The sequence below is a fragment of the Oncorhynchus masou genome, chromosome 23 (assembly GCF_036934945.1).
Source record: "Oncorhynchus masou masou isolate Uvic2021 chromosome 23, UVic_Omas_1.1, whole genome shotgun sequence".
Lineage (NCBI taxonomy): Eukaryota > Metazoa > Chordata > Actinopteri > Salmoniformes > Salmonidae > Oncorhynchus > Oncorhynchus masou.
The window spans coordinates 51,737,696-51,754,739 of record NC_088234.1 but is presented as its reverse complement, the minus strand read 5'-3'; the positions used below and the strand labels follow the sequence as shown (position 1 = coordinate 51,754,739).

The window sequence follows — 17,044 nt, the reverse complement described above, 5'->3', positions numbered from 1 at the left end:
CTTAACTTTCTGAACATTCGAGACGTGTAGTCCACTTGTCATTCCAATCTCCTTTGCATTAGCTTAGCCTCTTCTATAGCCTGTCAACTATGTGTCTATCTATCCCTGTTCTCTCCTCTCTGCACAGACCATACAAACGCTCCACACCGCGTGGCCGCGGCCACCCTAATCTGGTGGTCCCAGCGCGCACGACCCACGTGGAGTTCCAGGTCTCCGGTAGCCTCTGGAACTGCCGATCTGCGGCCAACAAGGCAGAGTTCATCTCAGCCTATGCCTCCCTCCAGTCCCTCGACTTCTTGGCACTGACGGAAACATGGATCACCACAGATAACACTGCTACTCCTACTGCTCTCTCTTCGTCCGCCCACGTGTTCTCGCACACCCCGAGAGCTTCTGGTCAGCGGGGTGGTGGCACCGGGATCCTCATCTCTCCCAAGTGGTCATTCTCTCTTTCTCCCCTTACCCATCTGTCTATCGCCTCCTTTGAATTCCATGCTGTCACAGTTACCAGCCCTTTCAAGCTTAACATCCTTATCATTTATCGCCCTCCAGGTTCCCTCGGAGAGTTCATCAATGAGCTTGATGCCTTGATAAGCTCCTTTCCTGAGGACGGCTCACCTCTCACAGTCCTGGGCGACTTTAACCTCCCCACGTCTACCTTTGACTCATTCCTCTCTGCCTCCTTCTTTCCACTCCTCTCCTCTTTTGACCTCACCCTCTCACCTTCCCCCTACTCACAAGGCAGGCAATACGCTCGACCTCATCTTTACTAGATGCTGTTCTTCCACTAACCTCATTGCAACTCCCCTCCAAGTCTCCGACCACTACCTTGTATCCTTTTCCCTCTCGCTCTCATCCAACACTTCCCACACTGCCCCTACTCGGATGGTATCGCGCCGTCCCAACCTTCGCTCTCTCTCCCCGCTACTCTCTCCTCTTCCATCCTATCATCTCTTCCCTCTGCTCAAACCTTCTCCAACCTATCTCCTGATTCTGCCTCCTCAACCCTCCTCTCTTCCCTTTCTGCATCCTTTGACTCTCTATGTCCCCTATCCTCCAGGCCGGCTCGGTCCTCCCCTCCCGCTCCGTGGCTCGACGACTCATTGCGAGCTCACAGAACAGTGCTCCGGGCAGCCGAGCGGAAATGGAGGAAAACTCGCCTCCCTGCGGACCTGGCATCCTTTCACTCCCTCCTCTCTACATTTTCCTCCCTGCCTCTGCTGCTAAAGCCACTTTCTACCACTCTAAACTCCAAGCATCTGCCTCTAACCCTAGGAAGCTCTTTGCCACCTTCTCCTCCCTCCTGAATCCTCCTCCCCCTCCCCCACACCCCACTCCTCCCTCTCTGCAGATGACTTCGTCAACCATTTTGAAAAGAAGGTCGACGACATCCGATCCTCGTTTGCTAAGTCAAACAACACCGCTGGTTCTGCTCACACTGCCCAACCCTGTGCTCTGACCTCTTTCTCCCCTCTCTCTCCAGATGAAATCTCGCTTCTTGTGACGGCCGGCCGCCCAACAACCTGCCCGCTTGACCCTATCCCCTCCTCTCTTCTCCAGACCATTTCCGGAGACCTTCTCCCTTACCTCACCTCGCTCATCAACTCATCCCTGACCGCTGGCTACGTCCCTTCCGTCTTCAAGAGAGCGAGAGTTGCACCCCTTCTGAAAAAACCTACACTCGATCCCTCCGATGTCAACAACTACAGATCAGTATCCCTTCTTTCTTTTCTCTCCAAAACTCTTGAACGTGCCGTCCTTGGCCAGCTCTCCCGCTATCTCTCTCAGAATGACCTTCTTGATCCAAATCAGTCAGGTTTCAAGACTAGTCATTCAACTGAGACTGCTCTTCTCTGCATCACGGAGGCGCTCCGCACTGCTAAAGCTAACTCTCTCTCCTCTGCTCTCATCCTTCTAGACCTATCGGCTGCCTTCGATACTGTGAACCATCAGATCCTCCTCTCCACCCTCTCCGAGTTGGGCATCTCCGGCGCGGCCCACGCTTGGATTGCGTCCTACCTGACAGGTCGCTCCTACCAGGTGGCGTGGCGAGAATCTGTCTCCTCGCCACGCGCTCTCACCACTGGTGTCCCCCAGGGCTCTGTTCTAGGCCCTCTCCTATTCTCGCTATACACCAAGTCACTTGGCTCTGTCATAACCTCACATGGTCTCTCCTATCATTGCTATGCAGACGACACACAATTAATCTTCTCCTTTCCCCCTTCTGATGACCAGGTAGCGAATCGCATCTCTGCATGTCTGGCAGACATATCAGTGTGGATGATGGATCACCACCTCAAGCTGAACCTCGGCAAGACGGAGCTGCTCTTCCTCCCGGGGAAGGACTGCCCGTTCCATGATCTCGCCATCACGGTTGACAACTCCATTGTGTCCTCCTCCCAGAGCGCTAAGAACCTTGGCGTGATCCTGGACATCACCCTGTCGTTCTCAACTAACATCAAGGCGGTGGCCCGTTCCTGTAGGTTCATGCTCTACAACATCCGCAGAGTACGACCCTGCCTCACACAGGAAGCGGCGCAGGTCCTAATCCAGGCACTTGTCATCTCCCGTCTGGATTACTGCAACTCGCTGTTGGCTGGGCTCCCTGCCTGTGCCATTAAACCCCTACAACTCATCCAGAACGCCGCAGCCCGTCTGGTGTTCAACCTTCCCAAGTTCTCTCACGTCACCCCGCTCCTCCGCTCTCTCCACTGGCTTCCAGTTGAAGCTCGCATCCGCTACAAGACCATGGTGCTTGCCTACGGAGCTGTGAGGGGAACGGCACCGCAGTACCTCCAGGCTCTGATCAGGCCCTACACCCAAACAAGGGCACTGCGTTCATCCACCTCTGGCCTGCTCGCCTCCCTACCACTGAGGAAGTACAGTTCCCGCTCAGCCCAGTCAAAACTGTTCGCTGCTCTGGCCCCCCAATGGTGGAACAAACTCCCTCACGACGCCAGGACAGCGGAGTCAATCACCACCTTCCGGAGACACCTGAAACCCCACCTCTTCAAGGAATACCTAGGATAGGATAAAGTAATCCTTCTCACCCCCCCTTAAATGATTTAGATGCACTATTGTAAAGTGGCTGTTCCACTGGATGTCAGAAGGTGAATTCACCAATTTGTAAGTCGCTCTGGATAAGAGCGTCTGCTAAATGACTTAAATGTAAATGTAATGTAAATGAAATAGTGATTGAAATGATTGGCAACATAAATAACCCATCAACTTCAACGAATGATAGAGATTAACTGGGTTTTCTGCAGCTGATATAATTTAAAGTAATCCAAAGTATTTTTCCATTGTGTTATGTAATTTATTTTTGTTTGGTAATATTATTGATTCAAATTTTTGTTAAGTTTAGTCACAACATTTCTCAATTTACAGTATGTTGAGCAGCCTGACTTGTTTGCCACCTCTTTCGCATTTTTCTTTAAGCAGTTCTCACAGTTAGTTTTTGAATATGTGCACGCTTGTCATCAATTGGTGTGAATCATTTTACAAATACTTCCAGTGCTGTATTAATATTCACTTTCTCATACACATCAGACCAACAAACTTTACATTTTCATCAAAATAATCCTGAGTAAACATTTTGTATGATCTCTTATAAATTACTTTAGGCCCAACCTTTGGTACAACTCTTTGGCTGTTCTTGTTATTTCCACAATGTTATGGTCACTTTAGCCAATGGAAATGTATTTTGCTTTGGAGCAAAGCTCTGCAGCATTAGTGAAGATATGATCAATACAAGTGGATGTCACAGATGCAACACTATTGGCATGCTCTCTAATTGGTTGAGTGATAACCTGGGTCATATTACAGCTTCCTCTTGGGTCACAGTTACAAGCTTCCTCTTGAGAGGACAGCTAGTTGCTAACCAGTCAGTATTCAGGTCACCCAGGAAATGTTAACATCACACACATTATTAAGCATTGCACACATACAGTTTTATTCAAATACTGACAGTTAGCATTTGGTGGCCTATAGCAGCACCCCCCAAAAAAAGAGGCTTTAGATGTAAACTTGCAACCGCAACACTTCAACGACATTTGACAGGAGATCTTCTCTAAAATTCACAGGAATAAGGCTCTGAATATATACAGCAACACCTCCACCTAAAGGCATTCATTTCTGTAGATGTTATATCCTTGTATTGCTACTGCTGTGTCATCAAGGGAATGATTTAAGTGACTTTCAGAGATGGCAAGTTTATTAATGTTATCTGATGTTAACAAGTTAATGATTTCATTAACACCATTTCTAAGGCAACATATATTAATATGGGCTATTATTAGCCCTTTCCTTGGTAGTTTATCAGCGATAGATATAAATTGGAGACAACATAAATGTGTATGTCTGAAGTAAGGCTGAAACTACCGAGCCTGAGGCTCTCTCGTTCCTCCCAGGCATTTGGGAGAGAAGGTGGACAATGAGCCTGTCATAGCAGATGTAAGCAATGTTCTCTTGCTCTCTGACAGCTTCCATAGTTGGGTTAAGTTATTTCCGCCTCTGCATGATCATATTTTATGGTTTTTATACCAAGACCTGTAGCTACCTTGTTAGAGAGACATCCATAACGATATAATGTAGAGAATCACCAGTGTCAAGCTTTTAGTTTGTGGTTTATTTTCCTCAATCTCTAATACCTGACACATATTTGTGCTATGTTAGCTCTCATCCTCTGTTGCTGACAATCAGTTACATAAAGAACGCGAGAAAGAGGTGGGAGTTTGAAGAGTCGTGCAGAGGAAAGATGTTAGAGGGGAAAAAAATGCATTTTGGAGAGGGAGAGAAAGACCGTCTTTTATTCACTCCAGCAACAGTACAGATAGTGTATTTTAGTGCTAGTGTCACAAACCAACCAAAACAAATCTCAGGTTTAGTCAAAGCACTATAATTGTTTACTCATTAGCTCTCGCTGTTGAGCTAATAATGTGGAAAGATGTGGGAGGGAGCCATTCCTGGTTGTACAAACATACCAGAGCTGTATCCCACTGGGCACAAACTGGTTGAATCAACATTGCTTAATTTGTCAACGTATTGTGACGTAGAATTTATGTTGAAAATACATTGGATTTGAAAAAATGGTAACATTTCTACCACCGGATTATGTCATTATGGTAACCAAATGTCGACATACACAAACCTTATATAAAATATGTTGAATTTGTTCCTTAAAACAACATCAGATCTTCAATGTTATATCCACTATCAGAAAAAAAAAACAATACAGTTGAAGTCAGAAGTTTACATACACCTTAGCCAAATACATTTCAACTCAGTTTCACAATTCCCTGTCTTAGGTCAGGTAGGATCACCACTTCATTGTAAGAATGTGAAATGTCAGAATAATAGTAGAGAGAATGATTTATTTCAGCTTTTATGTCTTTCATCACATTCCCAGTGGGACAGAAGTTTACATACACTCAATTAGTATTTGGTAGCATTGCCTTTAAATTGTTTAACTTGGGTCAAACATTTAGGGTAGCCTTCCACAAGCTTCCCACAATTTTTTTGCCCATTCCTCCAGACAGAGCTGGTGTAACGGAGTCAGGTTTGTAGGCCTCCTTGCTCGCACACGCTTTTTCAGTTTTCCCACAAATGTCCTATGGGATTGATGTCAGGGTTTTGTGATGGCCACTCCAATACCTTGACTTTGTTGTCCTTGCAACAACTATGGAAGTATGCCTGGGGTCATTGTCCCTTTGGAAGACCCATTTTTGATCAAGCTTTAACTTCCTGACTGATGTCTTGAGATGTTGCTTCAATATATCCACATAATTCTCCTTCCTCCAAAAATGTAGATATTTTTGTACCTGTTTCCTCCAGCATGTTCACAAGGTCATTTGCTGTTGTTCTGGGATTGATTTGCACTTTTCTCACCAAAGTACGTTCATCTCTAGGAGACAGAACGCATCTCCTTTTTGAGCGGTATGAAGGCTGAGTGGTCCCATGGTGTTTATACTTGCGTATTATTTTTTGTACAGATGAACGTACCTTCAGGCGTTTGTAAATTTAATCACTGCTCTAGAGGAGATCTGCTTGGAGGAATGGGCCAAAATACCAGCAACAGTGTGTGAAAACCTTGTGAAGACTTACAGAAAACGTTTGACCTCTGTCATTGCCAACAAAGGGTATATAACAAAGTATTGAGATCAAATTTTGTTATTGACCAAATACTTATTTTCCACCATAATTTGCAAATAAATTCATAAAAATCCTACAATGTGATATTCTGGATTTTGTTCTTCTCATTTTGTCTGTCATAGTTGAAGTGTACCTATGATGAAAATTACAGGCCTCTCTCATCTTTTTAAGTGGGAGAACTTGCACAATTGGTGGCTGACTAAATACTTTTTTGCCCCACTGTATGTAAACTTCCGACTTCAACTGTATATAGGCTGGGCATCAGAGCAAAGGTATAACAGAGCAAATTAAATCTGACCATACCCTATCATTCAGACAGTATATCATCAATGATTTTATTTAGTACTACAGTATATAACATTTGCAAAGTCATCATCAGCTATTGTTTCAATTCAACCTGAAAAACTGAAATGTCTTGGGGCAATAAGTATTCAACCCCTTTGTTATGGTAAGCCTAAATAAGTTCAGGAGGAAAAATGGGCTTAACATGTCACATAAATTGCATGGACTCACTCTGTGTATAATAATACTGTTTAACATGATTTTTGAATGACTACCTTAGCGCTGTATCCCACACATACAATAATCTGTATGGTCAGTCGAGCAGTGTATTTCAAACACAGATTACCCCGCAAAGACCCGGGAGGTTTTCCAATGCCTCGCAAAGATCGGTACCTATGGGTAGATGGGTAAAATAAAAGCAGACATTGAATATTCCTTTGAGAATGGTGAAGTTATTAATTAAACTTTGGATGTTGTATCAATACACCCAGTCACTACAAAGATGCAGGCGTCCTTCCTAACTCAGTTGCTGGAGAGGAAGGAAATCGTCAGGGATTCCAACATGAGGCCAATGGTTACTTTAAAACAGTTACAGAGTTTAATGGCTGTGATAGGAGAAAACTGATGATGGAACAACAACATTATAATTGCTCCACAATACTAACCTAATTGACAAAGTGAAGAGAAGGAAGCGTATACAGAATAAAAATATTCTAAAACATGCATCCTGTTTGCAAAAAGGCACTAAAGAAATAATGCATATGTGGCAGGGTCTACAGACAATCATGGGTTACAAAGGGCAACTCAGCCACATCGCAGACACGGACGTCTTGCTCCCAGACAAGCTAAACACCTTCTGTGGGCTCTCATTCTCCGTGGCCGACATGAGTACGATATTTAAGCGTGTTAACCCTCGCAAGGCTGCAGGCCCAGTCGGAATCCCTAGCCATGTTCTCGGGCATGCGCAGACCAGCTGGCTGGAGGGTTCACAGACATACTCTACCTATCCCAGTCTGCTGTCCCCAGTTGCTTCAAGATGTCCACCATAGTTCCTGTCGCCAAGAACGCAAAGGTAACTGAACTAAATTACAATTTCCCTGCAGCTCTCACTTCTGTCATCATGAAGTGCTTTGAAAGGCTAGTTAAGGATCATATCACCTCCACCTTACCTGACACCCTAGATGCATTTCAATTTACTAACCGCCCCAATAGATCCAAAGACAATGCAATCGTCATGGCATTGCACACTGCTCTCTCCCATCTGGACAAGAGGAATACCTATGTAAGAATGCTGTTCATTGACTATAGCTCAGCCTTAAACACCATAGTACCCTCCAAGCTAATCATTAAGCTTGGGGCTCTGGGTCCGAATCGTGCCCTGTGTAACTGGTTCCTGGACTTCCAGATGGGCTGCCCCCAGGTGGTGAAGGTAGGAAACAGCACCACTTTGCTGATCCTCAACACAGGGGCCCCACAAGGGTGGTGCTCAGCCCCCCTGTCTCCCTGTTCACCCATGAGTGCGTGGTCACGCACGCCTCCAACTCAATCATCAAGTTTGCAGAAGACAGAACAGTAGTAGGCCTGATTCCCAACAATAACGAGACAACCTACAGGGAGGTGGCGAGGGCCCTGGCGGAGTGGTGCCAGGAAAATAACCTCTCCCTCAAAGTCAACAAAACAAAGGAGCTGATAATGGACTTGAGGAGACAGCAGAGGGAGCACGCTTCCATCTACATCGACGGGACTGCATTGGAAAATGTGAAAAGCTTCAAGTTCATCTGCGTACATATCACTGATAATCTGAAATTCTCCACAACACAGACAGTGTGGTGAAGAAGGCCAAACAGAGGCACAATTAAGAGCATCCTGTTGGGCTGTATGAATGCCTGGTACGGCAACTACACCTTCCGCAGCCACAGGGCTCTCCAGAGGGTAATGCGGTCTGCCCAACGCATCAAGGGGGGGGGGGGGGCGCACTGTCTGCCCTCCAGGACATCTACAGCACCCAATGTCACAGGAAGGCCAAAAAGATCATCAAGGACATCAACCACCCGAGCCTCGGCCTGTTCATCCCACTATCATACAGAAGGCGAGGTCAGTACAGGTGCATCAAAGCTGGGGCCGAGAGGCTGAAAAACAGCTTCTCAAGGCCATCAGACTGTTAAATAGCCATCACTAGCCGGCTACCACCCGGTTACTCATCCTTGCACCATAGAGTCTGCTGACCTATGTACATAGACATGGAATCACTGGTCACTTTAATAATGGAACACGAGACACTTTAATAATGTTTACATACTGTTTTACACATTTCATATGTATTTAGTGTATTCTACTGTATTTTAGTCAATGCCAGGCCAACATTGCTCGTCCTAATATTTTTCAGTATATTTCTTAATTCCATTCTTTTACTTTTAGATTTGTGTGTATTGTTGTGAATTGTTAGATACTACTGCACTGTTGGAGCTAGGAACACAAGCATTTCGCTACAACCACAATAACATCTGCTAAATATGTGTACTGTATGTGACCAAGAAAATGTGATTTGATTTAATCTCATTGATCAACGTCTCAATCAAATATTACCCAATTATCCAGGTTGAAATTATGTGGTGTGCCCAGGCGGATGCTATTAGTTTTCTTGATTGCTTTCATTTTCTACTCTCCTTACATGTATGGCCACTGAGCTCATAGGAGTGGATACAGAGAGGTAATGTGGTGGAAAAGCCACTGAGCTCATAGTAGTGGATACAGAGAGGTAATGTGGTGGAAAAGCCACTGAGCTTGACCCTCAGCATCAAAGCCAGGGTCAGTTCCATTTCCGGTTAATGCAATTGAATATGGAATCTCTCCATGGGTGTAAAATTACAAATCTGATTGAGCCCTGTCGAACCCAATCCCAATCTAATCCGAATTAGCATACTGGTTGGTCACTTCAGTAACGGGTTGAGAAAGGGGCTAAGAAAAGGGGACTAAGTGTTCCAAGAGGGCATTCTCTGTTCTCTGAACAAGGTATTGTATTGTATTATATTGTTCCAAACCATCTTATTTTTTCTCTCTCTCTCTATTATAGTGACTCTCTTCTCGACCATAACAATTAGATACGAAACAGATACACCATGTGAATTGAAAAGAGCAAACAACATATCCATATCATAAAGCAGTTTGGGGATGACAAATGGGCTCTCACTGGGCACACTATGTCATTTCAACATGGATCATTGGGTAATATTTGGTTGAGACATTTATCACAGAGATTACAGCCTCGACTCACCCACTCAAAAAGACAGCAAAAGTTAGTTGAAATTCCAATGTGTATCACTATGCTTTCAGCCATCTGAATGCACAAACAAATTCCAGATATTTTGTTTATTTGTACAACAGATGAAAATGTTATCACTGTGCTTCATCTAATAGCAGAACCAAATGACCTGGATTGCAGTTGAGATTACATTAAAAGTACATGGTTCAAATGACCAATGCCGTTCAAGATTCTGCACAGATTATTGCAGCAATTGTGAAGATCCAAAGACCTGTGACGATATTTGTATGCTATCCTGAACATGCATACTTTATATGATTACATAAAAAGAAATGTATAGTTACAGTAACCACTGACTTAGTCCTCAAAAGAATAGGACAAAATCAAATGAAATCAAACTTTAAATTCCTTTTTAAATAAAGATTTAATTTAGTCCTACTCTTTAACTTGGATTTTTGGTTGAGATGGAGATGTACATCTAATGATTAATTTGGAGACAAACTGGAATTAAAGCCAGGCTAACTATTGGCAGAGATGGAATTTTCCAAGCAGAAGATACAGATCCTTCAAATGTTTATATTTGGTTGAGTTGACAACGACACACAATTCAACATCACTAAATAGTATCACATTTTAAATGTAAATCAGAGCTTGAAACCTTAGACCTATTGTATTGTCTATTTTTAGTTGAATTCTGGGTTGAATTGAAGTGATTGCTGTTGATGACTTTACAAATGCTAGAGGACGAAATAGCACATTTAATTGGCTCTTTTAAACCTACCGTTTGGAATGGCTTCGAAAGCAACAGTGAATCTATAATTTTTTTAAGTGGGGATTGCTCAACAATCATTCTCACGATAGTACATTGGTAATAGTCACTAACAAATATCATAGCTGAGCAAGTTTGGGCTTGGTTAAAACCTTGGGTGGGAGACCAAAGGGTAGATGTTGATAGATCCAGTAGGAGGTGCTGCCGAGCCTATAGTTTATTTTCTGAATGAGATATAATTTAGAAAATCTGGTTTCAAGGTACTAATTCAACAAATGTTGTAAAAGGTTTGTCTATGTTGACATTTGGTTACCATAATGACATAATTCTGTGGTTTAAATGTCATCCTCGGAACAACAGTTTTCGGTGATTACCTTTTTCAAATCCAATGTACAGTATTTTCCACATCACAATATGTTGACAAATGACGTTAAAACAATGTTGATTCAACCAGTTTGTGCCCAGTTGGGTGATATGAAACACTTAGTATCCCACTCCAGTTGAAGATTTAGCAGGAGAGGTGTCTGCATCTCAAATCCCTTCTGTTTATTTGTGGAGGATCTAGGTTCACCAGAGTTACGTACGTGTCCCTCTCTCCACATCTATACCTCCCTTTCCATTTACATTGCAAAGTGCTGTTTGAAATACGGTGAGATCACATATGTGCACGGCTTCTTTCTCCGGCGCTCCAACAAGCACTCTCATATATCTAGCGCCGTCCCGGAACATTCCGTGTGATTTGTTTCCATTATCCACGTCAATTTGCAAAACGAAGCCGCCTCGCTCAAGATGCAAACTAAGTGACTCGTTTCGAGTGAAGTGATTGGACCAAGTGGGGGTGACAAGTGTTCCCTAACTGTTGAAGAAAATTGAGGAAACATGCATGGCTGTTCAATGGAAAAAATGCTAATTGAATGATTCTTATCCTGGGTTGTTGTTTTACAATGTGCATCCTGCCTAACCTACGTAATGGTGTACATATTGTATATATATATATATATATATATATTAGAAGGCTGAGTGAAATACTGCTTGATTAGTTGTGCTTATCTTAGCCAGGCTTCGAACACATTTTGCACCTATTCAGTAATGCTGCTTGAGATCTGGTCAGAGCAGACCAGACTACCCCTCTGCATGTGGTATTATGATTAATCAAGCAGCTAATTGTCACTGGCACAGGCAGTATGCTAAATAACTGTGTGTTCCAGGGTGTCTCTGAAAGTGTCTAACAGCAAGGCTGTTCTTGTGTAAAGCTATTCTTTTTCCAATTTTGTGACTCAAGTCTCATATACTGTGTGCCTATTCAAAGAACCCAGTTATCTGAGTAAGACAAGTACTCTACAACCCTGCTATCCACAGTTAGACCAGTGTTTTTGTGTTTGTGTGTGTGTGCATGTGCGTGTGTGAGTACCTTGTTGACTCCGTCAGCCATGGCCTGCAGAGTGAGCTCTCGGGGTCCGTCTACTGTCTTGCCATCATCGGTGGGCCCCCAACTGGCACTGTAGATGTCAATGACCTGGGGCATGTGGCTGATGGACGATGCCTCGATGATGTCCGTCATGAAGGGTTGGTCTAGCATGCGGATACCTGGGGGGGGGACAGTCGGCAGGTGTGGAGAGACAGAGAGTGTTAGGTACACACATTATTACAATTCTAAGCCACTGTTGACTGAATTTCCCCAGCTAGCACATTTGGTTTCGAATTGGTTGTGGGAACAAACCATACATTTCCTGACTGGTAAATCGGATTGTTTTTTAAACGTTCTGAGAATGTTGATTTTTAGTTTGCAGGGAGGTTCTGAGAACGTTTATTATGGTTCCTTGAAAGTCTTCCTGGGAGGTTTTATTAACACTCTGAGAATGGAAATTATAGGTTTTCAACATTGAAATGAAATGTATTTTTTTTTTTACTTTTAGGAAACGTAATGAAATACCAAGAAAATAATGTTTTTTTGTCAGGTTCCAAAAATACCAAGCAACTATCCTGCAACATTCCCACAAAGTTGTTGGAAGGTTGTATGCAATATAACCATAAGACAACCACACTTTCATCAAGCTCTAAGTAACATATGGTTCTCAGGAAGTTATGTGATAGCTGGGAATTTTCTTTATGGCTTGACTATAATAATTATAATAACTAACATAGCTGACATAATGTCACGACTCCCGCCGACAGTTGGCTCCCCTGCCTGTTCTGGCGGCGCTCGGCGGTCGTCGTCACCGGGCCTAATAGCCGCCACCGATCCCTTTTCCTTTTCTGTTAGTTTAGTCTTATTAGTTGCAACTGTTGCTATTTATGTTTTCTTGATTTGCTCGCCTATTTAAGCTTGTGAATCCCGCTCTTGTTTGTGCGTGATTATTTTGTGTTCACGTTTTGAGTTGGAGGTGTTATTGTGCTCCGGACCGTGTTACCCCGTGTTTTTATTTGGTCAGTGTTTGATGATCATTTTGTGCCGGAATAAATTGCCATTTGTCCTTGAACCCTCTGCTCTCTGCACCTGATTCCTACCTTCCACTCCTAGTCATCCGTGACACATAAATAGCATTCCTCTCTGTTTGAGCCAGATGTTTGAGTAGGATAAGTAAGCTCGCTGCATTAGCTAGCGAAGTAAGTGAAAGTGGAAAAAAAATACAATGAAATATAGCTCTCTCTCTGTCTCTGTCTCTCTCTCTGCGGTTTCTCCTACATTTGTTTTTAAATAAATACATTTGTTCAAAAAAGACCAACTATTGTCTTTCCCTCTCTTTGAGTCAACTATTCACCACATTGTATGTACTGCAGTGCTCGCTAGCTGTAGCTTATGCCTTCAGTACTAGTTTAATTATCGGATCCTTTGATTGACAACATGTCAGTTCTGATTGAACTGACACTTGTTAAATCCACTTCAATCAGTATAGATGACGGTGAGGTGACAGGTTAAAGAAGGATTTTTAAGCCTTTAGAAAATTGAGACATTGATTGTGTATGTGTGCCATTCAGAAGGTGGTATGGTAGTAGGTGCAAGGCTTGACACAACTGTGGGAAGCATTGAAGTCAACAGGGGCCAGCATCCCTGTGCAACGCTTTCGACACCTTGTAGAGTCCATGCCCCGATGAATTGAGGCTGTTCTGAGAGCAAAAGGGGAAGGTGCAACTCAATATTAGGAAGGTGTTCCCAATGTTTGGTATCCTCCGTGTAGATAATCTTTGATCACTGTCACCAGCTATCACTAGCTACAAGGGCGGAAAAAATGGCTATGTAGCCAACTTGATTCTTCCTACATCTACTACTAAAGTTAAAAAGCATTGGATAGGTTATTATATGACTGCCACTTTTACAAGTTTTCAAAGATGACTGTGATCACCAGTACTTTTACATCCAAGCCAGCTGTTATTTACCACAGTATTAGAGTAGTCTACATACCTGCCACCTTAGAGTTGTAGGCCACTCCCACTCCGCAGATGTTGTTGTTGGCTGCTGCAGACACCTCACCAGCACACCTTGTTCCATGACTACACACAGAAACACACAGATAGATTGGGGAACGGGCTAAGGTTGGAAAACATATTGGGAATCGATGTATTAGGTCAATGTACCAGCTCTTTTACCACCTATTGTAGACTTTGTGACTTCTGTGTAAACCTATTATGTCTACCAGGAATAGGATTACCGGTTGGAAGACACAAATTACCGGTTGGGGCACAAATCAATAAGAATTAGAATGAGGAATCAGCCCATTGCGCCACCTGGATAACATTAGCTTCAACAATTCCTACCACATTCATTCGAAAGAAGAATAGGAAATTGGTAGAATCTCCGATTTGCATTAAAATCCGATGGTTGGTTGAGGAGATGGCATTTTAAAAGGTCATACGAAGGCAAAATTGCGTTGTGTGTGTGTGTGCACATGCCTATGTGCCTGTGTGTTTGTGTGTGTGGGGGCTTCCCACAGGGTAGCTGCAGTGAGCCCTCTCGGCTTTCCCAGCATGCCTTGCCACAGAAAGTCTGCTATTTATAAACAAACAGCTAATTAGCCACAGAGTCCTACACTGCACTAATTCAGCAGCGGCGACGCTACACCACACACACACACACACACACACACACACACACACACACACACACACACACACACACACACACACACACACACACACACACACACACACACACACACACACACACGTGGTGGAGAGTAGAGAGCAGTGAGGGTAGTTGGTGTTCACTATGTTTAATCGTCTAGTCCTTGAGGTGCCCTCGGCAGCAGTGGGTCATGAAGTCTGAGTTGGCGATGGGAGAAAGATACGACGCTATCGGACATAAGGTCGCCCCTGTGAGCACTGCAGACAGGAGCGAGTGGACAAATGCCAATCTAGCCACCGTATCTCTGTGTATCTCTCATACCTGTAGAAGATCTCACAGAGTGCATTGTCGAGGTAGATTTACATCAATGGAATGTAAAGCAAGGTTGCCTACTCATCGAAATAAAGAGTACATTTAAACTGTGTCTAAATACTCTACAGATGACAAGCTATCAAACGAAATGAATCCATAATTTATCAGCCAATCTTCACTTCCACTCATACAGATATGCAGGAATAAATTGCAACATACAATATCTTCTAACTCACAGTACTTACCTCCCATGATATATCTCCTCAATAACTAGTCTGGGCGGTATATGTTGTGGACTGCAGTAATGCAGCAGCAATGAGTGCCCAAAGATATTAATGTCTAGAGCTACGTGGCGAGATTCTTTTATATATATTTTTTATTTCACCTTTATTTAACGAGGTAGGCCAGTTGAGAACAATTTCTCATTTACAACTGCGACCTGGCCAAGATAAAGCAAAGCAGTGCAACAAAAACAACAACACAGAGTTACACATGGGATAAACAAACGTACAATCAATAACACAATAGAAATATCTGTATACTGTGTGTGCAAATGAAGTAAGGAGGTAAGGCAATAAATAGGCCAATAGTGGCAAATTAATTACAATTTATTACAAATTACACTGGAGTGATAGATGTGCAGATGAGGATGAGCAAGTAGAAATACTGTTGTGCAAAAGAGCAGAAAAACAAAAACAAATATGGGGATGAGGTGGGTAGTTGGTTGGATGGGCTATTGACAGATGGCTATGTACAGCTGCAGCGATCGGTAAGCTGCTCTGACAGCTGACACTTAAAGCTAGTGAGGTGTTGGCTTTAGGGATGACGAGTGGAATATACCTGCTGGAGCGCGTGCTACGGGTGGGTGTTGCTATGGTGACCAGTGAGCTGAGATACGGCGGAGCTATACCGAGCAAAGAATTATAGACCTGGAGCCAGTGGGTTTGGCGACGAATATGTAGCGAGGACCAGCCAACGAGAGCATACAGTTCGCAGTGGTGGGTAGTATATGGGGCTTTGGTGACAAAACGGATGGCACTGTGATAGACTGCATCCAATTTTCTGAGTATTGGAGGCTATTTTGTAAATGACATCGCCAAAGTCAAGGATCAGTAGGATAGCCAGTTTTACGAGGGTAAGTTTGGCAGCATGAGTGAAGGAGGCTTTGTTGCGAAATAGGTTAGCCGATTCCAGATGTAATTTTGGATTGGAGATGCTTAATGTGAGTCAGGAAGGATAGTTTACAGTCTAACCAGACACCTAGGTATTTGTAGTTGTCCACATATTCAGAACCGTCCAGAGTAGTGATGCTAGTCAGGCGGGCGGGTGCAGGCAGCGATCGGTTGAAGAGCATGCATTTAATTTTACTAGCATTTAAGAGCAGTTGGAGGCCACGGAAGGAGTGTTGTATGGCGCTGAATCTCGCTTGGAGGTTTGTTAACACAGTGTCCAAAGAAGGGCCAGATGTATACAGAATGGCGTCATCTGCGTAGAGGTGGATCAAAGAATCCCCCCGCAACGAGAGCGATATCATTGATATATACAGAGAAAAGAGTCATCCCGAGAATTGAACCCTGTGGCAACCCCATAGAGACTGCCAGAGGACCGGACAACCTGCCCTCTGATTTGACAGACTGAACTCTATCGGAGAAGTAGTTAGTGAACCAGGCGAGGCAGTCATTGGAGAAACCAAGGCTGTTGAGTCTGCCAATAAGAATACGGTGATTGACAGAGTCAAAAGCCTTGGCCAGGTTGATGAAGTCTGCTGCACAGTACTGTCTTTTATCGATGGCGGTTATGATATCGTTTAGGACCTTGAGTGTGGCTGAGGTGCACCCGTGACCAGCTCGGAAACCAGATTGCATAGCGGAGAAGGTACGGTGGAATTCTAAATGGTCGGTGGTCTGTTTGTTCACTTGGTTTTCAAAGACTTTAGAAAGACAGGGCAGGATTGATATAGGTCTGTAACAGTTTGGGTCTAGAGTGTCTCCCCCTTTGAAGATGGGGATGACCGCAGCCCCTTTCCAATCCTTAGGAATCTCAGACGATACAAAAAAGAGGTTGAACAGACTAGTAATAAGGGATGCAACAATGGCGGCAGATACATTTAGGAAGAGAGGGTCCAGATTGTCTAGCCCAGCTGATTTGAGGGATCCGGATTTTGCAGCTCTTTCAGAACATCAGATGTCTGGATTTGGGTGAAGGA

The 17,044-nt window shown here is 43.8% G+C and overlaps 1 protein-coding gene across 2 annotated transcripts in view; it reads right to left on the bottom strand.

Annotated features, from left to right (window-relative positions):
- The window catches only part of pcsk2 (proprotein convertase subtilisin/kexin type 2), an 82,922-nt gene that overhangs the window by 31,463 nt on the left and 34,415 nt on the right, over positions 1–17,044 (bottom strand). For both annotated transcript variants that reach the window (XM_064932476.1, XM_064932477.1), the window contains exons 7-8: positions 13,867–13,955; positions 11,875–12,050 (exon numbers count right to left, since the gene is read on the bottom strand). In XM_064932476.1, coding sequence (XP_064788548.1) covers positions 11,875–12,050; positions 13,867–13,955 — 265 coding nt within the window. The remainder of the gene's footprint in view (positions 1–11,874; positions 12,051–13,866; positions 13,956–17,044) is intronic.